The 17,056-nt window shown below is 49.7% G+C and overlaps 1 protein-coding gene across 14 annotated transcripts in view; it reads left to right on the top strand.

Annotated features, from left to right (window-relative positions):
- The window catches only part of Hectd4 (HECT domain E3 ubiquitin protein ligase 4), a 191,353-nt gene that overhangs the window by 112,726 nt on the left and 61,571 nt on the right, over positions 1–17,056 (top strand). For 13 of the 14 annotated variants that reach the window (XR_010056782.1, XM_039089874.2, XM_039089873.2 and 10 more), the window contains 10 exons: positions 154–290; positions 696–822; positions 1,643–1,780; positions 3,858–3,994; positions 6,785–6,945; positions 9,229–9,410; positions 10,534–10,739; positions 10,967–11,097; positions 11,483–11,688; positions 12,858–13,037. Coding sequence is in view for 12 of the 14 variants with exons in the window: in XM_039089874.2 (XP_038945802.1) it covers positions 154–290; positions 696–822; positions 1,643–1,780; positions 3,858–3,994; positions 6,785–6,945; positions 9,229–9,410; positions 10,534–10,739; positions 10,967–11,097; positions 11,483–11,688; positions 12,858–13,037 (1,605 nt within the window). In the remaining 2 variants the exon portion in view is untranslated. Of the gene's footprint in view, positions 1–153; positions 291–695; positions 823–1,642; positions 1,781–3,857; positions 3,995–6,784; positions 6,946–9,228; positions 9,411–10,533; positions 10,740–10,966; positions 11,098–11,482; positions 11,689–12,857; positions 13,038–14,471; positions 15,259–17,056 lie in introns of all 14 variants that reach the window. The other variant, XR_010056783.1, reaches the window with a different exon arrangement.

Genomic DNA, 17,056 nt, shown 5'->3' with positions numbered 1-17,056 from the left:
AGATAGATACATATGCATAGATACATCCAGAGACAGATTCAAAGGCTGAGGACATATCTCAGTGGTAGAAACCATACCTAGAATGGACAAGAGTCTGTCCCTAGCCTTGTGAAAGAAGAAAGGAATGAAGAGTCTCGTTGTGTTTTGTTACAGAATATGACAGTGACACCTCCTGCCATTATAAAGTCGAGCTCAGCTATGAGAATTTCATCACCTCTGGCCCAGACCCCCACCCACCTCCCATTGCAGATGATGAAAGCGACGATGATGACGATGATGACATCCCTCAGGTAAGAGCCCACAGCCTGGCTCACGACTGGGCAGCACTTAGCTCGCTGGGGACTCGGGACAGGGCCTGTGCTGTTAGCTTTCAGTTGTGTCCTTGTGTGAGTAGTCATTTACTCATTCTGAACTGCCCATGAGTAGCCATGACTGCTAGGCTGAGCTGCCAAGGTCCATGTGTTGGAAGGTGAAGGAAATCCGAGCTGTAGGGTGAGTCCTTCGGTGGCTTGGAAGAAGGAAGAGCTTGCTGGCGGGGATGGGGAGAGGTTGCTGATGGGGGAAGGAAAGGGTGCTGCGGGGGCACCTAAGGGTTTGTGTTTAGGCCAGGCTTGAACAGGGCAGGTCCTTGCACTAGAGCCACAGTTCCTGCATATGAAGCTTTTGCTCAGCTCACAAGCTTCCTTTCCGTACAGGAGGACCACTACGCGCTGCTGGTGAAAGCATGGGAGACCAAGGTTTTCCCTACCATCCGGAGACGCTTCCGAAATGAAGCTGAGCGGAAGTCGGGCCTGGACCAGATCAAGGGTGCTTTACAACTAGGTCAGCTGTGTTTTGTTCTCCTGAAGAGTCACTGATTGGCTGGAGGGATGAGTGAGAAACAGTTCAGGGAGAGACACTCCTCAGGTGCTATCTGGCTGGCTGTGTCTTACCCCTGTATGTCACTGAACACAGGTCCTTTGCCTTCCTCGACTCCCCAGCGCTTTCCCTTTGTTTTGTTTCCAAGTACATGGACATGTCTTACTTGGCTTAGTGTCATTAATACGATAGCGCTGCTTTTGCTCTAAGTGTAACTGAAGCAAAGCGGCTGGATAGAGGGGCGCCGGCCTGACCTCAGACAGGAGGGTGGCAAGTTCAAGATCATCCTGGCCGCATAGTGACCCTGTCTCAAAGCAAGCAAGCGCAGGCCCTGCAGGACATTGGGTAGAAGGTGCTAGCACCAGTCTGCCTCTCAGCAGCGTTTGTGGTAGCACAGACATGGCAAGGCAGAAACAAACACTGCTCTCACACTCTGCTGCCTCTGTGTTTGCTCTGTTGTTTGTCCTTCAGAGTTAGTTCAAGTTAAATGCCACCATGGTCCTGTGCCCTTGTTGGCAAATGTCCTGTCCTGAGAAGCTCCAGCTCCTCCCACCGTGTCACGGCCCTGCCTGGCAGCACTGACTCTGGTGCTTTCAGCCTTTGTCACACTGGGCACCCACATCGGAGGCCATAGAAGTGACACAGTAGTTAAATGTGATACGAACTATCCTCCCAGCAAGGGCACAGAAACGCTCTGCGTCGGTCCCTTCCAGGCACGAGTCAGTGCTCTGTTGGTGTGACGATTGTGTCCCCTGAGGCATTACCTGGTGTGCTGTGTTTGCAGGCATGGTGGACATCGCCCGGCAGACAGTTGAGTTTCTCTATGAGGAGAATGGCGGCATCCCCAGAGACCTTTATCTTCCCACCATTGAGGACATTAAAGACGAAGCAAACAAGTTCACAATTGACAAAGTTCGAAAAGGTTTTGCTTTTGCTTCCTCCTTCCTCTGTGTGTGACCTTCCCTTTGAAAGGAGCAGCGGCTGGCTCCCTTAGGGCACGCTTACTCTGAGTCACGTGACCTCCCCCAGGCTCAAGTGTCCTGGTGGGCCTCGAAGGCATGCGTGTGGCTCAAGCAGTGTCTCCCACATGCCCAGAGCTCCCTGGCATCAGCAGCTGTCAGGGGAGTTCCTGGCATGCTGGGCAGGGGGCACGCTCTCGTCTTACAAGCACTTGAAAGATGGAGTAACAAGATCCATTCAAAGTCACCTTGCTGCACAGTGCATTTGACAATAGCTTGGGTTAGGGGAGCCCTTCCTAGAATGGACATGTGTGTTTCCCTAAGATCACCCATTACTTTGAAGAAAGAACAGAGAAGCACATACGGAGAGAAATTTAAGCCACTGATTTTATTCTGCCTCATAATCTTTACAGAAATACACCATAGCTAAGGCTATGGACATGGTTCAACAGATACGTCTGCTCTTGTAGAGGACCTGAGTTTGGCTCCCAGAAGCACCCATAGCAGCTCACAACAACCTAGAATGCCATCCCCAGCTCTGACACAGTCTTTTAGCCTCTATGGGCACCTAGATATGTGACATACATACACAAGCACACAGTATTTACATAAGTATAAATACGGGTACATTACATACACAAACACACAGTGTTTACATAAATATAAATCCGGGTACATTTTAGTGCCAGGTATGATAGCCCACATCTTTAATCACAGCACCATGGGTGTAAAGACAGATAGCTCTCTGAGCTTGAAGCCAGCCTGATCTACGTAGTGAGTTCCACGGTAGCCAGGGCTACACAGAGACCTGCTTCAGAAAAAACAGGCAAGGACAGTGGTAGTCACACCTTTAACACCAGCACTCGGGAGGCAGAGGCAGGCAGCCAGCCTGGTGTTCATAGTGAGTTCTAGAACAGACAGAGCTAGACATTTTGTTTGTCTCAAAAAACCAAAAAGTAAAATAAAAACCACAAAATGGTACATCTCAAAAAAACCACATCACAGATAAGTGAAGGAATATCTATTTCTGTGCTCCCCACCCCCTTTTGTTTTCTCATCTTTTGGAGTCTGGGAGAGTGTGGCTTAGTGGGAGAGTGCTGGGGTTTTGGGTTCAATCCCCAACATGACTTCCAAGAACACAAGTGTTGCCCCTCTTGAATGTTTGCCTCGGCAGTGTTTACGATCACCACACGGCTGTTCATATCCCCGAAGAGAGTCTCTGCTCCCTATCTGCCCGTCCTTCCCTCTCCCTAGAGTCTGTGCACTGCGTCTCTGCTTCCTGTCCGTGGACTTAACCGTAACTGTGGACATTTGTGACAAGTGCACCCGTTTAACATACCATCTTTCAGGCCTTGCTGCGTTTTCCAGGTTCTTCCATGTGGCGTGTATCAATACTTCCTGTGTTGTTGTTGTCAAGCAAAGCTTCATCGTATGGATGCGCCCAGGCCTTAGTTGTTTCCACTCAGCATGGGTGGACTTTGAATCAGCCCTACTCTTTGTCTATGAGCATTAATGTTGCTCTAAACAGTGGTGTTCACACTCTTGTGTGGACATACATCTTCATTTCTCCAGGAGAAATGCACATGTGTTACGATATTTGGCATCTGTAATCATGAGTACAAGTGTTAGGCGATACAGTACCTGTGTGTTTAACCCTTTGAAAAACTGCCAAAGCGCTTTACAAAGCACCTAGACTGTCCTGCATTCATGAGTGCCACTTGTGTGGCCGTGCGCCCCATCTGTCTCTTTACCTCAGCCCTCGCTGTGGGTGTGAAGGCTCTCACTGTGCTCTTATGCACATCCCCCTGGTGGTTGACAAGTAACAGTGAGGGTCACCTCATGAGTCCTTTGCCCGTTTTTAATGGCTTGCCTTCTTTAGTCATGACTCTGAAGACTGCCATTTTCTTATCGCTTTACAGGCTCAGCTGTGTTCCTTTGATGGTTATAATAAAACTGAGGGTATTGTCACATGCTGCAGACTGTGTTAGACCCTACAGTACAACCTCCCAGGGTGACGTGGTACTTCCTCTGCCTCCTCAGGTCTCACGGTTGTAACCCGCTCTCCAGACAGCAGCAATGTAGCTAGCAGTGCTGTGGGAACTGCTTTGCCAAAATTTGCCATCCGAGGGATGCTAAAAACCTTCGGCCTTCATGGAGTCGTCCTAGATGTTGACTCAGTAAGTAAACAGCTGTGCAGGCTACTCCAATCCTGTGTGTGGAGAGAGGCTCCTGTGCCCATACAAAGGGACTACAGGATGGGGTGCCTAACATGCAGGGCCTTGGGGTTCTGTCTGCAGCTCCACACAGACACATGAAAAATGTATTTTGCTGTTAGATTTCTCTTCAAGTTAAAAACAAGGAAACCAGGCTGGAGAGGTGGCTCAGTAGTTAAAAGCACTGACTCTGTCATTAGGAACAGCGTTCAAGTCCCAGGACCCATGTCAGATAGCTCACAGACGCCTTAACTCTAGCGCCAGGGATCAGAAACGTCTTCTGGCCTCGGTGAGCACACAGACCCACACATGTTCACATAGTCACGTGGACAACACACAGAAATAGACATAAAATAACTCTTCGAAAGGGGGGAGGGAACCACGCGGAAGTGCAGCTGCGGAAAGGACGTCTAATGCTTATGGCAGTGGGCTGCACCCAGGCCGCCACGTCTCCAGTGCAGAGCCAAGCGGTCCAATGTCCTTGAGGACAGCGTCAGGTTGTTCCTCGGACAGGAGGTAGAAAGTAAGGCCTGGGCTCTGTGACTGCAGAGAGAGTGGGAGAGAGAGATGGTTCCGAGCACGTCATTGTACTGACTCTCGCTGTGTCAGTGCCTTCTGTCAGACCAGCAGTGTCCGCTCACTGGTGGTTGTCTCCACTTTACAGTGGCTGTCCTCCGGAGGCTCAGGGGGACTCGAAGGGGCAGAAATAGAAGACAGACAGGGAGTGACATGGGGAAGGCCGGAGGTTTGACAGCTGCAGCTGAGTCACTCCCAGCCCCTAGGCTAACAACTTAAAAAGCAGAGCCTTGGCCTGATAGCTGTATTTTATTGGTAGAAATTAAAAGGAAGCTCATAGATAGGCATTCTGTATTCAAATGCCAATATAATTTCTACTTAGGGATTATTAAAATTTTACTTAAGATATTAGCAATAAAAGCTGTAACACAAAGGTTATTTTAATAAAGTTTGCTTTTTCTAATTTTTACTTGATTTAATGTTTTTCGTGTTTTTCCTGAAGTCTTTTTTTTTAAAGGATCTATTTATTTATGAGTACACTGTAGCTGTCCTCAAACACACCAGAAGAGGGCATCGGATCCCATCACAGATGGTTGTGAGCCATCATGTGGTTCCTGGGAATTGAACTCAGGACCTCTGGAAGACCAGTCAGTGCTCTTAACCAGTGAGCTCTCTCTCCAGCTCCTCCTGAAGATTTTTTAAAATAGGTTTTAATGTTTTCTATTATGTGTTAATTTATAATTAAGAATTTATTGGATGAGACTACTGGAGAAGTAACTTAACAGTTAGAGTACTTGCTGCTCCTACAAAGGACCTGAGTTTGGTAACTCAAAACCACTGTAACTCCAGTTCCAACGAATCTGTCACCTTCTTCTCTATGCCTCTGTGGGCACCAAGCATACATGTAATATGCATGTAAATAAACACTCCAACAAATAAACAAAAAAAAAATCATCTTTAAAGGAAAATTTGTGGGAAAGTATCTCAGTCAGTAAAGTCTTTGGACCTCAAGCTTTAGGGCCTGAGTTGAGACCCAACAGTGTATCCGTGACCCCAGTGCTGGGGGAGGAGGGACGGATCCCCAGGGCCTACCAACCAGCCACAGTAGCCAAATCGGGGGAACTCTGAATTCAGTTAAGATACCATCTCAAAAAACTGAGGTATAAAGCAACTACCTTAGAAACATCAGCCTCTAGCCTCAACACACGTGTGTACACACAAGCATGTACACACACACATTTGCACACACCAAAACACAAAAGTTGTAGTAGGTGTGTACACCAATATTCTCAGTAGTTGGAGACTGAGGTAGGAGCGTTCCAGACCAGCCTAAGCTATGCATCAAGACCCAAAGGAATTGTGGGTGAGGATCAGTAGTAGAGTAGACACCATGTGTACGAGATCCTGGGTTTGATCCTAACACACACACAACCCCAACAAGTTGAACTTCAGGAATGGCTCAGCAGTTAAGGGGCCTATACTGTTCATGCAGAGGGCTGAGTTCAGCAGTTAAGGGGCCTATACTGTTCATGCAGAGGGCCTGAGCTCAGTTACCAGCACCCACATGGCAGCTCAGACCCTCCTGTAATTCAGCTCCAAGGGACTCAACACCCTCTTCTGACCTCCAAGGTTATCTGCTCTCAATGCTCGTGCACATATGGGGGTGTGTGTACGTACATGTAATTAAAATAATGAAAATGAGGGGTTGGGGATTTAGCTCAGTGGTAGAGCGCTTGCCTAGGAAGCGCAAGGCCCTGGGTTCGGTCCCCAGCTCCGAAAAAAAGAACCAAAAAAATAATAATAATAATAATAATGAAAATGAATCTTTCGGCCAGGTGTAGTATACATCCTTAATTCTAGCACTTTTGAGGCAGAGGCAGGTCGATCTCTGAGTTCCAGGCCTGCAGGGGGTACACAACTAGACCATGCCTTAAAAAAAATACTTGGGGGTTGGGGATTTAGCTCAGTGGTAGAGCACTTGCCTAGCAAGCGCAAGGCCCTGGGTTCAGTCCCCAGCTCCGAAAAAAAGAAAAAAAAATACTTTGGTGGTGGAGAGATTAAATCAATGTGTATATTGTAAATTCTCTTTGGGTTCATTAATTTTGTTCATAAAGTAGCAGCTAAATACAACATATAGTACGATATCTAGAGATTGTACCATCTGCATATCTTTGCATGAACTTGACAACCAGAATCAATCCTCAGAACAGCAGTTCGGATGTGCGCTTCTCCCTGCAGGTGAATGAGTTGGTGCAGGTGGAGACATACCTCCGGAGTGAAGGGGTGCTGGTGCGGTACTGGTACCCCATCGACATGCTAGAAAGGCCCCCTGCGGGCTACCGCAGGACGGCCACTAACGGGCTGGTCACACTGGACAATACCAACCTTCAGATTCACAGGTAAAACGGCCTTCCTTTCTTTTAGGGAATGGATGCTTGACTAGAAGGCTTCTCCTTCAAAGCTCAGAGTTGGAAGGAGGGACGACAACTGCACAATCGCAGGGGATGGGGAAAAAAGACCCATCTAGAAGCACATGGCCTATGTCACATGCATTCTATTGTATACTTGGGACAGAGCCCACTAGAGAGATAAAGACATGCAGAGAAAAGAAGTCAGGAGGGACCAATGAGACATCCAGTTCATTCATGGGAAGACAGCGGCCAGCTGTCTTTTGGTAACCAAGTGTACCCTCAACACTGGCTGTGTGTGTGGTACCATGCGAGATTCTGGAAGGGACAGCGCTGCAGTGGAGACTTAGGGAAACCTAGTGATGATCAGTCACCTTCCCTGCCACGCACTATTAAATATTGCCCCCAAGACTCAAGAAACAGAGGCAGGAGAGTCTCTGTGAGTTGGAGGCCAGCCAAGTGTTGTGTTTTTTAAAAACAAAACATAAATAAAAATTCCTGTATGATTCATTCCTTCCCTCATAGAAGTCCCTGCTGCAGTTGAGAAGAAGGCAGAGGAGCAAGTGAATTCTCTAATAAAGGCCTCTACAGACCACGTTTCCGCTCCCTGTCCTTCAGCATCTCAGGTTCTCCTCTCAGACCCATGTGTGTGCCTGTAGCTCAAGGGTCGCCTGAATTTGACACATCAAGCCCTAGTTAAACTGCAGTTAATGACAACAACCAATTTCTCTCCAGGCATCAGTGTGGAACTGAGCTGAATATGTCTCTAACTCCTCCTCCCCTCTCTTAAAGTATATAGTCCTGGCTGGCCTCTTCTCACTGCCTCCCGAGTGCTAAGATTGTTACAGCGAGCCACCATGCCCAGCTTGGCTCTGTCTGGCAGTTCCGGGCTTCCAGCATGTGCCGTCCCACTGGAATAGTACATTATTCCACGGGGTTGTCTGAAGCTGTCACCAGATCCGAACAGGCCATGGCCCAGTGTAGAAGCACTTAATCCCAGCACTCAGGAGGGAGGACGCAGGCAAATCTCTGTGAGTTCCGGGCTAGTCTGGTCTACAGAGGGAGTTTCAGGACAACAGGGCTACACACTGATAACCTACCTCAAAAAACAAAACAAAAACAAAACAGGGAAACAACAACAACAAAAATCCCAGGCCACAGTTGGTAACACTTGAGCAGACGGGAAGACCAGCATTCTGCACAGCACTGGCTCGTCCACAGGGATCAAGTGACAGTGCAGGCGTGCGCACGGACTACACGCTGTGGGCTCCCCTGCCAGCGCAGTTCCTCTTCCCCACCTGCAGTGCCTTTCAGGGACGGCTGGACCCAGGCCGTTTGAGGCTGAGGAAAGTTCAGATAACCCAAGTGTGGTGTGTAAGGTGGAGGAATTGGGTTTCATCCAAACCTTCCTTCTCTGGTCCTCTCGATCTGAAGGTCCGTGTGAGCCGTCTCTTCCTCAGCTGTGACCTCTCAGCCCTCGACGTCCAGACCAGAGGGTCTCAATTCTGGGGTCACAACCCCTTTGTGGGTTGAATGATTCCTTAACAGGGGCTGTATATCAGATATCCTGCATATCAGATATTTATATTACAATTCATCACAGTAGCAAAATTACAGTTATGAAATGGCAACAAAATGACGTTATGGTTGGGGTCACCACAGCATGAGGAATGAAAGGGTCACAGCGTCGGGAAAGTTGAGAAGCGCTTGTCTAGACCGCTGTGGAGGCAGCTGATGCTCTCGGGCGAGTCAGAGCTTGCTCCTCTGGTCATCTTCCTGTGGCTTCTCGAGTGGAGGACTTGGGGCTTGTGCTTCCCTCGGCACCCTGTGAGCCTCTGAGGCTGCTTCCCTCCTGGGCTCTTTCTGTGTCGGGGATCTGTGTGCTGCCGTCACGCTGACCGTGCCAGTCTGTGTTACCTTACCTTGTAACAGGCAGTCGTGTGGACTTGCCTCTCTCTATGGCTCTTATAAACACTGTTGCTGTGGATTTATGCTAGCAAGCTTTCGTGTGGATAGATATTTTCATTTCTTTTTCCAGGCTGTTTTTTGAGTTGGGGTGAAAAAAAAGCCTAAAGAATACTATGTGTTTAAAGAAAACTTATTTAAAATTCAAATGAGTTACGTGAAACAGAGACCACAGGGCCAGAAGAGAAAGCCGAGAGTGTAGTGACGTCCTCATTGTTGTCCACCCCATGCCACTCCCGAGAGCTCTGCTCAGGGGTGAGGGCCAGGCCATCAACGCTCGGTGTCGCATCTTCCTTTCTTTTCCCTCAGAGAGCTGCTGCGGTGCGAGGCTGCGCTGGCCCGGTTGTACTGTCGCATGGCCCTGCTCAACATCTTCGCCCCCAAGCTACCTCACTTATTCACTCGGCTCTTCCACATCCCTGCCATCCGAGACATCACCTTAGAGCACCTGCAGCTCCTGTCCAATCAGCTCCTTGCTCCTCCCCTCCCAGGTAAGACCTGCCTGGAGGAAAAGAGCGCCAAGGTTGAGTGGTCTCGTGAACTGCATCCTAGCATCCTACCATGGAGTGTCGCAGAGGCCTGTGGCAGCCATGCTCACTGCTCTTAGACAGCTGAGGTGCTCTCTCACCAGACTCATGTAATGACCCACTGAGTACTCACTGAGCACGGGACTACTGCCACAGGTACTCTGTGACCCCGGAGAGTCAGAGAGGTGCCCTGGCAACCTGCTCTGTAGATGCCCGTGTGAGCCAGCTAAGTTTAGGATGCTTGGGGAAGGGCTTTCGGTGCCCATCTAGGCAGTGTTAAGTAAGGGAATCCCTCATTGGTTCACCCTGGACTAAGGGCTCCTCTGTCTCCTCTGGCACTCAACTTCCCTTTTACCTCTGAGCACTCAAGATAGGAGGCACAGACACCCTCCACAGACCCTGTTCCAAGCAACACTGTGTCCCAGTCAGTGTATGCCAATCACCTCCCCACTAGCCTGCCATCAGCAGCCTCCACCAGCCCATTAGAGAATGACAAGTCTCAGTAGTCACATGTGCCAAAACATAATTAGTGGAGACGAGGCTGTCCCAGAGCAGCTGGTTAGGCTACCTCACATGTATCTCTAAGAGACTTAGCAGGGAAGATGGCTCTCAGTAAAGTGCTTGCTGTACAAGCATAAGGGCCCTAAATTCCAGTCACCAGCACCCACATAAAAAGCGGGCACAGTGGTAATGTCACTGTGAGGGAGATGGAGACCTGGGGATCCCTGAGACTCACTGACTAGCCTGTTAGTCCAGTCCAGTGAGGGACCCCGTCTCAAAAATTATGATGAAGAGCTACTAACATCATACCCAACATCAACCTCTGGCACAGGCATGCACATACATGTGCATACATGAACACGTTGTGCATACACATTTGAAGCACTGTACTCCTAAGAAGAAAGTACAAGTTTCAAGGCCAATGCTCTTGACTTCCTCACACTGCCCTGATGGCCCAGGCCTCCCTGTCTCCCATTTCCCATGCGATTTCCCTGGGGTGGGGGTGCTCTCCATGACCATTTCCCCGGCTCTCCCGGGGACTGGCTGCTGTGGTTGTACCGTTGTCCCTTTCTCTTCCTGTCCCCAGATGGCACCATCAGCTCCAGCTCCATCCTCCTGGCACAGTCTCTGCAGCACTGCATCCACTCGCAGAGCTGCTCTGCCACCGACCTCTTCTACCAGGGCAACTCCCAGACGCTGAGGGAGTGGCTCAGCGTGGCCATCACCCGCACCCTGCACCAGGGCGAGGACAGCCTTCTGGAGCTGACAAAGCAGATCTGCGCCTTCCTGCAGGTACAGGCTTGAGCTCGTGGCCCCAGCCGTGAGGACACTGGATAGATAGTGCTCTCCCATGATCCACCCTGGGCAGCGCTTCTGTGGGAGCTCTTCTGCTTCAGACCGCCTTCTCCCCCAGAGGCTGCCAGCCCCTTGCATGGATTGCAGCATGTCCTGGAGAAGGCGACAAGATGGAGTGTACCCTGTGTCTGGGCTACACTTGCTCATTATGCCTGTCCTTTCAGACAGCACCAGAGCAGTTCCCCTCCGAGGAATTCCCAGTTTCCGAGTCCAAAGTCAGTATGGATGTGAATTTCCCCGGAGCAGCTTTTGTTGTTGTGTCTTGCAAAGAAAGTCAGTCTGGATTCCGCAAAGAGTAAGTTATCCTTTCTCCAGAGCTGGTGCTGGGGAGAGCAAAGCTAAGTGGATCATTCCACAGCACTGCCCCGGGATGTGTCTCCAGCTGACTTTGCCCTCAATTTACACCAGCTTTATTTGTTTTTTGGGTTTTTTTTTTGTTTTGTTTTGTTTTTGTTTTTTTCGGAGCTGAGGACAGAACCCAGGGCCTTGAGCTTGCTAGGCAAGTACTCTACCGCTGAGCTAAATCCCCAACCCCTTACACCATCTTTATAGCTAACTTCCTGTATCTCCTTCTGTGGGGACCTAGGCTTTATAGAGAACAACCTTCTAAAGGTGGTGGAGATGACTTATGCTCAGTGCATGGCCTAGCCGAGCCTGTCTTAACCCCCACTTCCTCTCAGCTCCTCTCTGTACAAGGCTCCGTGGGCACGTGTGCTCGTCTATGGGCTCGGCCACAAAGTGAAGCGCACTGGCCAGCTGAACCTCATTGAAGCCGCCTGCTACCCTCGAGACGCCTCCCCAGCCAACACTGGGCTCGCCCCTCCACCTACAGCTGACCAGTACCCTTCTGTGGTTCTCTCCACAGACAAAGTCCACATAAAACTAGGTGAGTGTCTCTCTCTCTCAGCTCACACTGGTGTGTGGCAGGCAACAGGGCTCTACTGGCCGGCCTTTGGGGACCCTCGGGCCCAGTGACTGAGTGAAGAAAGAAACGATCAGAACAGGGTTTGAGACAGCAGATTACAGGCCTAGCAGAGGCTCCCCAGGCACAGAGGGATGGCCTTCCACCTGTAGAGTTCCGGGAGCCATCTGCACAGAGCAGCACTCTCACCCCTGAAGCCCCACAGGCTCTGCAGTCCCTGTTATCAGCTGTTCCTGAAGCTCTCGTTATAAACCCGCTGGTGTCTGGTGTGGCCTGTGAGCACCTGCTGCTCTCCCTGGCCTCGGGGCTTTGGGGTCCCGAAGCTGCCCTCATCAAAGCCCCATCAAAGAGAGAAATCCTAACTCCAGACTTCCGCTCTCCCTCAATAGACTTAACAAGAAAAGGACAGCATGTATCTGCCTGCCTTAGGCCTTAGGTCTAGCTGAACTTCCAGCCAGAGTGATGGATGGGTATGGGTCCCTCAGACTGGCCCTTCAGTCATGTGCTGTCAGGGGATGAAGGGAGGGATACTTCCTTATGACCTTGTCACCTCACAACAACTCCACAGCGTCTTCTCTCAGTTTTCTGTGCTCTTTCCTTCCTTCCTTCCCTCCCTCCCTCTCCCTCCCCTGCCCCCTCGCTCTCTCTTTATCAATTAAAAATTAGAGAGTATCTCTCTCTGTATCCCTGACTGTCCTGGAACTCACTGTGTAGACCAGGCTGGCCTCAACCACATAGCGATCCACCTGCCTCTGCCTCCGTGTACTGGGATTGTCGGTGTGCACCACCGCCTGTAGTTGTGGGCCTTGAGGCGCTGGGTATCTTTCCCTTACTACTTCCTTATTTAGTTTGCAATGGAGCCCAGACTGGCTCCAAATGCAGACTCTTCCTGCCTGGGCCTTGCAGGGGCTAGGGGACAGATGGAAGGACCGTGCGGGCTGCCCAGTAGCACCTCACTATCAGTTTGCAGTGCCGCCCTTGTGTTCCATTGCCACACAGCAGGTGCAGTGCAGGGCTGGCTTCTGGTGGCCGCGCTGCCGATGTCTGCCTGGAGACACTGGGTAGCTGGTGCTTCTCACAGGGACGGGATCAGATGCAGCTGACCACACGTTTTCTCTGGGCCCTTCTCTTAGGAGTGTCCCCACCTCCTGGAGCAGTGCTGGTCTTGCACTCTCTGCCCCTGGAGTTCCCTCTGGCGATGGCCTTTGCTGAGCAGCTGCTGTCCTGGAAGTCGGAGGACAGCGAAGGGAAGTCAGAGGACGAGCCTGACAGCATCCCTACCTCCGTCCTCCTGCACGTGGTGGAACTGCTAGGTGAGGTGCTATTTCTTGGAACAAGTGTGGAGGGGTGGGTGGCCTGTCAGAACTGCGCTGAAGGTGGGCTTGGGAATAGATGTTACCCCCAGTCCTCACTCCAAGTCCACTCTGCCCGGTGTCACCACTGGACTGTATGGTGGGAGCCAAATGTGAAACAAAGAATAATATTGTCATGCCTACGAGTGTTAAATGTTTGCCAGGCATGGAGGGAGAGACCGGAGGCCACCCTGGTCAACACAGTGAGGTCTAGACTAGCCAGGACTACACAGTGAGACCCTGTCTAAAAACAACAATATCAAAATGTAAACGTTTGCATGATACCCTCCCTGTCAGTTAGTGAAAGGGAGCATGGATGTGAGCAGTGCTACCAGACGGACCATGACAGCCACAGAGCTGCAGACAGACTTCAAGCACACAACACTCACAAATGGCCAAATATTTGAAGTAAGCCTTAAACTTTAATCCACAATTGGCCTGATGGTGGTTTAGGGGTGAATCCCACTGATGGCTGTTCAGGTTAGTCAGGATATAAAGTGGGGGCTGAATGGCTAGAGGTACAGACGAGTGTGTGCTAAAGCAAATCCAGCAATTCGGTGACAGTGGAGTCGGGTGATGGGTAGAGAGGAGTGAGACCCTACTGAAAAGGAAAACAGACCAGGCAGGCAACAAACCCTGGAGCCTCAGGGCCACGTGTCATCGAAGCGGTAAGCAGAGGAAACAGGGACCAAGCCCAGACTGTTCGCTGTCAAAGGACGTCTTGCCAGGCCTGTGTGCTTTTGTCCCTTTCCTTTTATTTTTAATGTAGATAGTGTCTCACGTTGTCGTTGCCCCAGCTGCCCTTGTGAAAACCAGGTGGCCTCAAACTGGATTAAAGATGGACACCACCATACCTAGCCAGAAGAAAAAATCCTAGAACAGTAAATTTGTGTGTGTGTGTGTGTGTGTGTGTGTGTGTGTGTGTGTGTGTGTGTGTGTGTGTGTGTTTGAGAGAGAGAGAGAGAGAGAGAGAGAGAGAGAGATCCTCCCCCTCCCAATTTTCAACAGCGGCATCTAGTGTTAAGCCTATAGGACATTCAGCACACTCTGGGCAGTGCTTCTTGAAGGAGCAGATGTCTGGGCCACCATGAGTGGAGTAGTAAAGGAAGGACATGGTAGGGGTGACAGAAGCCTTGAGCTAGACATAAGGCAGGCACAGGACCCCACAAACGTGTTTTCAGTACGAACTTGCAAGCAGTGTCCTCCCTGAGGAGCAGGAAGCTCACTGGCCTCCCCAGAAGGCTCTGCACCTAAGCAGTAGCAGCCTTGGGAGCCGAGAAGAGCTCTACCCAGTGCAAGTCCATCTGGATAAAACCAGCTGCAGCCTGCTCCCTCGTAGCTGTGGACCCAGCTGCCTCCATGAGATGTGAGCCACAATATTCACTCTCCTCACAGCTGCTCACACACTCCAGCTTCTACCTCCTCCATGAAGTTCCAGACAGCAGGAAGAGCATCTGAGAGCCGGGGCAGTAGCACAGTTGGCGAAGTGCCTGCCAGCATGCAGAGTCCTGAGTTCCATTCCCTAACCCTGCATAGATCAAGTGTCCATCCGTCTGATCTGGACAGATCCTGGGACATTGTTTGCTTTTGTTTTCCTAACTTTATTGCTCAGTTTCATACACTATGTTTCTTAAGTCTCACACTCTACCTCCTCATTATCTCTCGTTCCTTTCTTTCCCATAGACCCTTTCTTCCCACCAAACATTTGATTTTTACCAGTAAACACTCAGGAGCAAGGTGCTGGGGTGAAAGCCTGCCAGCTCAGAGAGGCAGAGGAAGCACCCAGCTGGCCTTCTTCCTCAGCTGATGTCCCAGAAGGAAAAGGAGCTCTCAGATCTTGAAGCTATCTCAAAACCCTCAAACTGAGTGTCTCTCCCTTCTACTCCCTTGTGACTTCTCTTTACTCTATGTTCTTTTTTCCCCTAAGTTCTCTTCCTGTCAGTTGGTTGCCTGCTCTGCCTCTTGTCTATGGTTGCCTTTTTTAATCCTGTATACAATAAACAGAAAGCTCTTGGATTAAAGGTGTGTACTAGGGTTGAGCCACACACAATTAAAACAGGGTTTTCCGTAAATAACTCCATCCTGGGTTTCACTGTGTGAGCAAATATCCTGTGGTTTAGGATGTTCCTTAAGGGGCGGGAGAGATGGTTCAGTGGTTAGAGCACCGACTGCTCTTCCAGAGGTCCTGAGTTCAAATCCCAGCTCACAACCATCTGTAATGGGATCTGATGCCCTCTTCTGGTGTGTCTGAAGACAGCTACAGTGTACTTATATATAATAAATGAATAAATCTTTAAAAAAAAAAAAAAAAAGGATGTTCCTTAAGCCGAGCTCCTATGTAGCCCAGGCTATCCTGGAGCTCACTACGTGGGCAAGAATGATCTCAGACTTCCTATTCCCCTGTCTCCACCTCCTGAATGCCGGGATTACATGTGTCTCCGGGCTGGGTGTGTCTTGTTTTGGATCAAAAACAAGACTTTATACATGCTAGGCAGCCACTCTTCCATCTGAGATCCTTCCCCAGCCAGGGACATCTTTTGTGATAAACTTTTCCTCAGAGTCATTGTCATGCCCCCTTCAGGAACTCCTCTTGTACCCAGGGGTCGTACTTGGGGAAGGATGACTTTACTCAAGCCAGCTCCTTCCTGCTTTGTTTGGTCAGTTCTTGTTGTTGCTCTTCTTCTTCCTTCTCCTTCTTCCTTCTCCTTCTCCTTCTCCTTCTTCCTTCTCCTTCTTCCTTCTCCTTCTCCTTCTCCTTCTTCCTTCTCCTTCTCCTTCTCCTTCTTCCTTCTCCTTCTTCCTTCTCCTTCTCCTTCTCCTTCTTCCTTCTCCTTCTCCTTCTCCTTCTCCTTCTTCCTTCTCCTTCTCCTTCTTCCTTCTCCTTCTCCTTCTTCCTTCTCCTTCTTCCTTCTCCTTCTCCTTCTTCCTTCTCCTTCTCCTTCTCCTTCTCCTTCTTCCTTCTCCTTCTCCTTCCTTCTCCTTCTCCTTCTTCCTTCTCCTTCTCCTTCTCCTTCTCCTTCTTCTTCCTTCTCCTTCTCCTTCTTCTTCCTTCTCCTTCTCCTTCTCCTTCTTCTTCCTTCTCCTTCTCCTTCTCCTTCTCCTTCTTCTTCTCCTTCTTCTTCCTTCTCCTTCTCCTTCTTCTTCCTTCTCCTTCTCCTCCTCCTCCTCCTCCTCCTCCTCCTTCTTCTTCTTCTTCTTCTTCTTCTTCTTCTTCTTCTTCTTCTTCTTCTTCTTCTTCTTCTTCTTCTTCTCCTTCTTCTTCCTCCTCCTCCTCCTTCTGTTTCTTGTTATTTGATTTTTTTGAGACTAAATATAGCCAGCCTTGTCTTGAAATTGCTATGTAGCCAAGGATGGAATTACAGGAATGCACAACCACAACAACAATTGACTCCTTTCTTTGTGTGTCTGTGCGTGTGTGTGTGTGTGTGTGTGTGTGTGTGTGTGTGTGTGTGTGTGCAAGTGCACATGCATATGGACATCAGAGTCATCGTTAGGTGTCTTCCTGGGTTGTTCTCCACTGTAGTTTTTGAAACAGAGATTCTTACTGAATCTGGAGCTGCCTGGCTACCCAACAAGCCACCTGTCTGCCACGTTATACGTGGGCGCCCGAGTCAGACAGTCCTTCCTGCTCCTACACAAGCACTCTACCAACTGAGCCGCCTCCCAGCCTTTCTTTTCCTAAACTTAATTTTCAAGGAACTTTTACATCCCTAACATAAATGCAAAATTAGTATACCATTGCCATAACTGTAAAATGTGAGCGTAAGAGAAATACAAGGAACATAAATACTTGAAATTATGAAATTTTAGCTAAATGTTGTCGTCCACCAAGGCTGCTGTGTTAACGGTAAATACGTGCAGGGATGGGAGGGCTCAGTGGTTAAGAGCATTTGCTGCTCTTCCAGAGGACTGGGCTTCAGTTTCCAGCATCCATGTGTAGCTTACAGCCATCTATAACTCTATTCCATAGGATTTGAAAC

The sequence above is a fragment of the Rattus norvegicus genome, chromosome 12 (assembly GCF_036323735.1).
Source record: "Rattus norvegicus strain BN/NHsdMcwi chromosome 12, GRCr8, whole genome shotgun sequence".
In the NCBI taxonomy this organism is placed as follows: Eukaryota; Metazoa; Chordata; class Mammalia; order Rodentia; family Muridae; genus Rattus; species Rattus norvegicus.
This window is presented reverse-complemented; position numbering and strand designations above follow the sequence as displayed.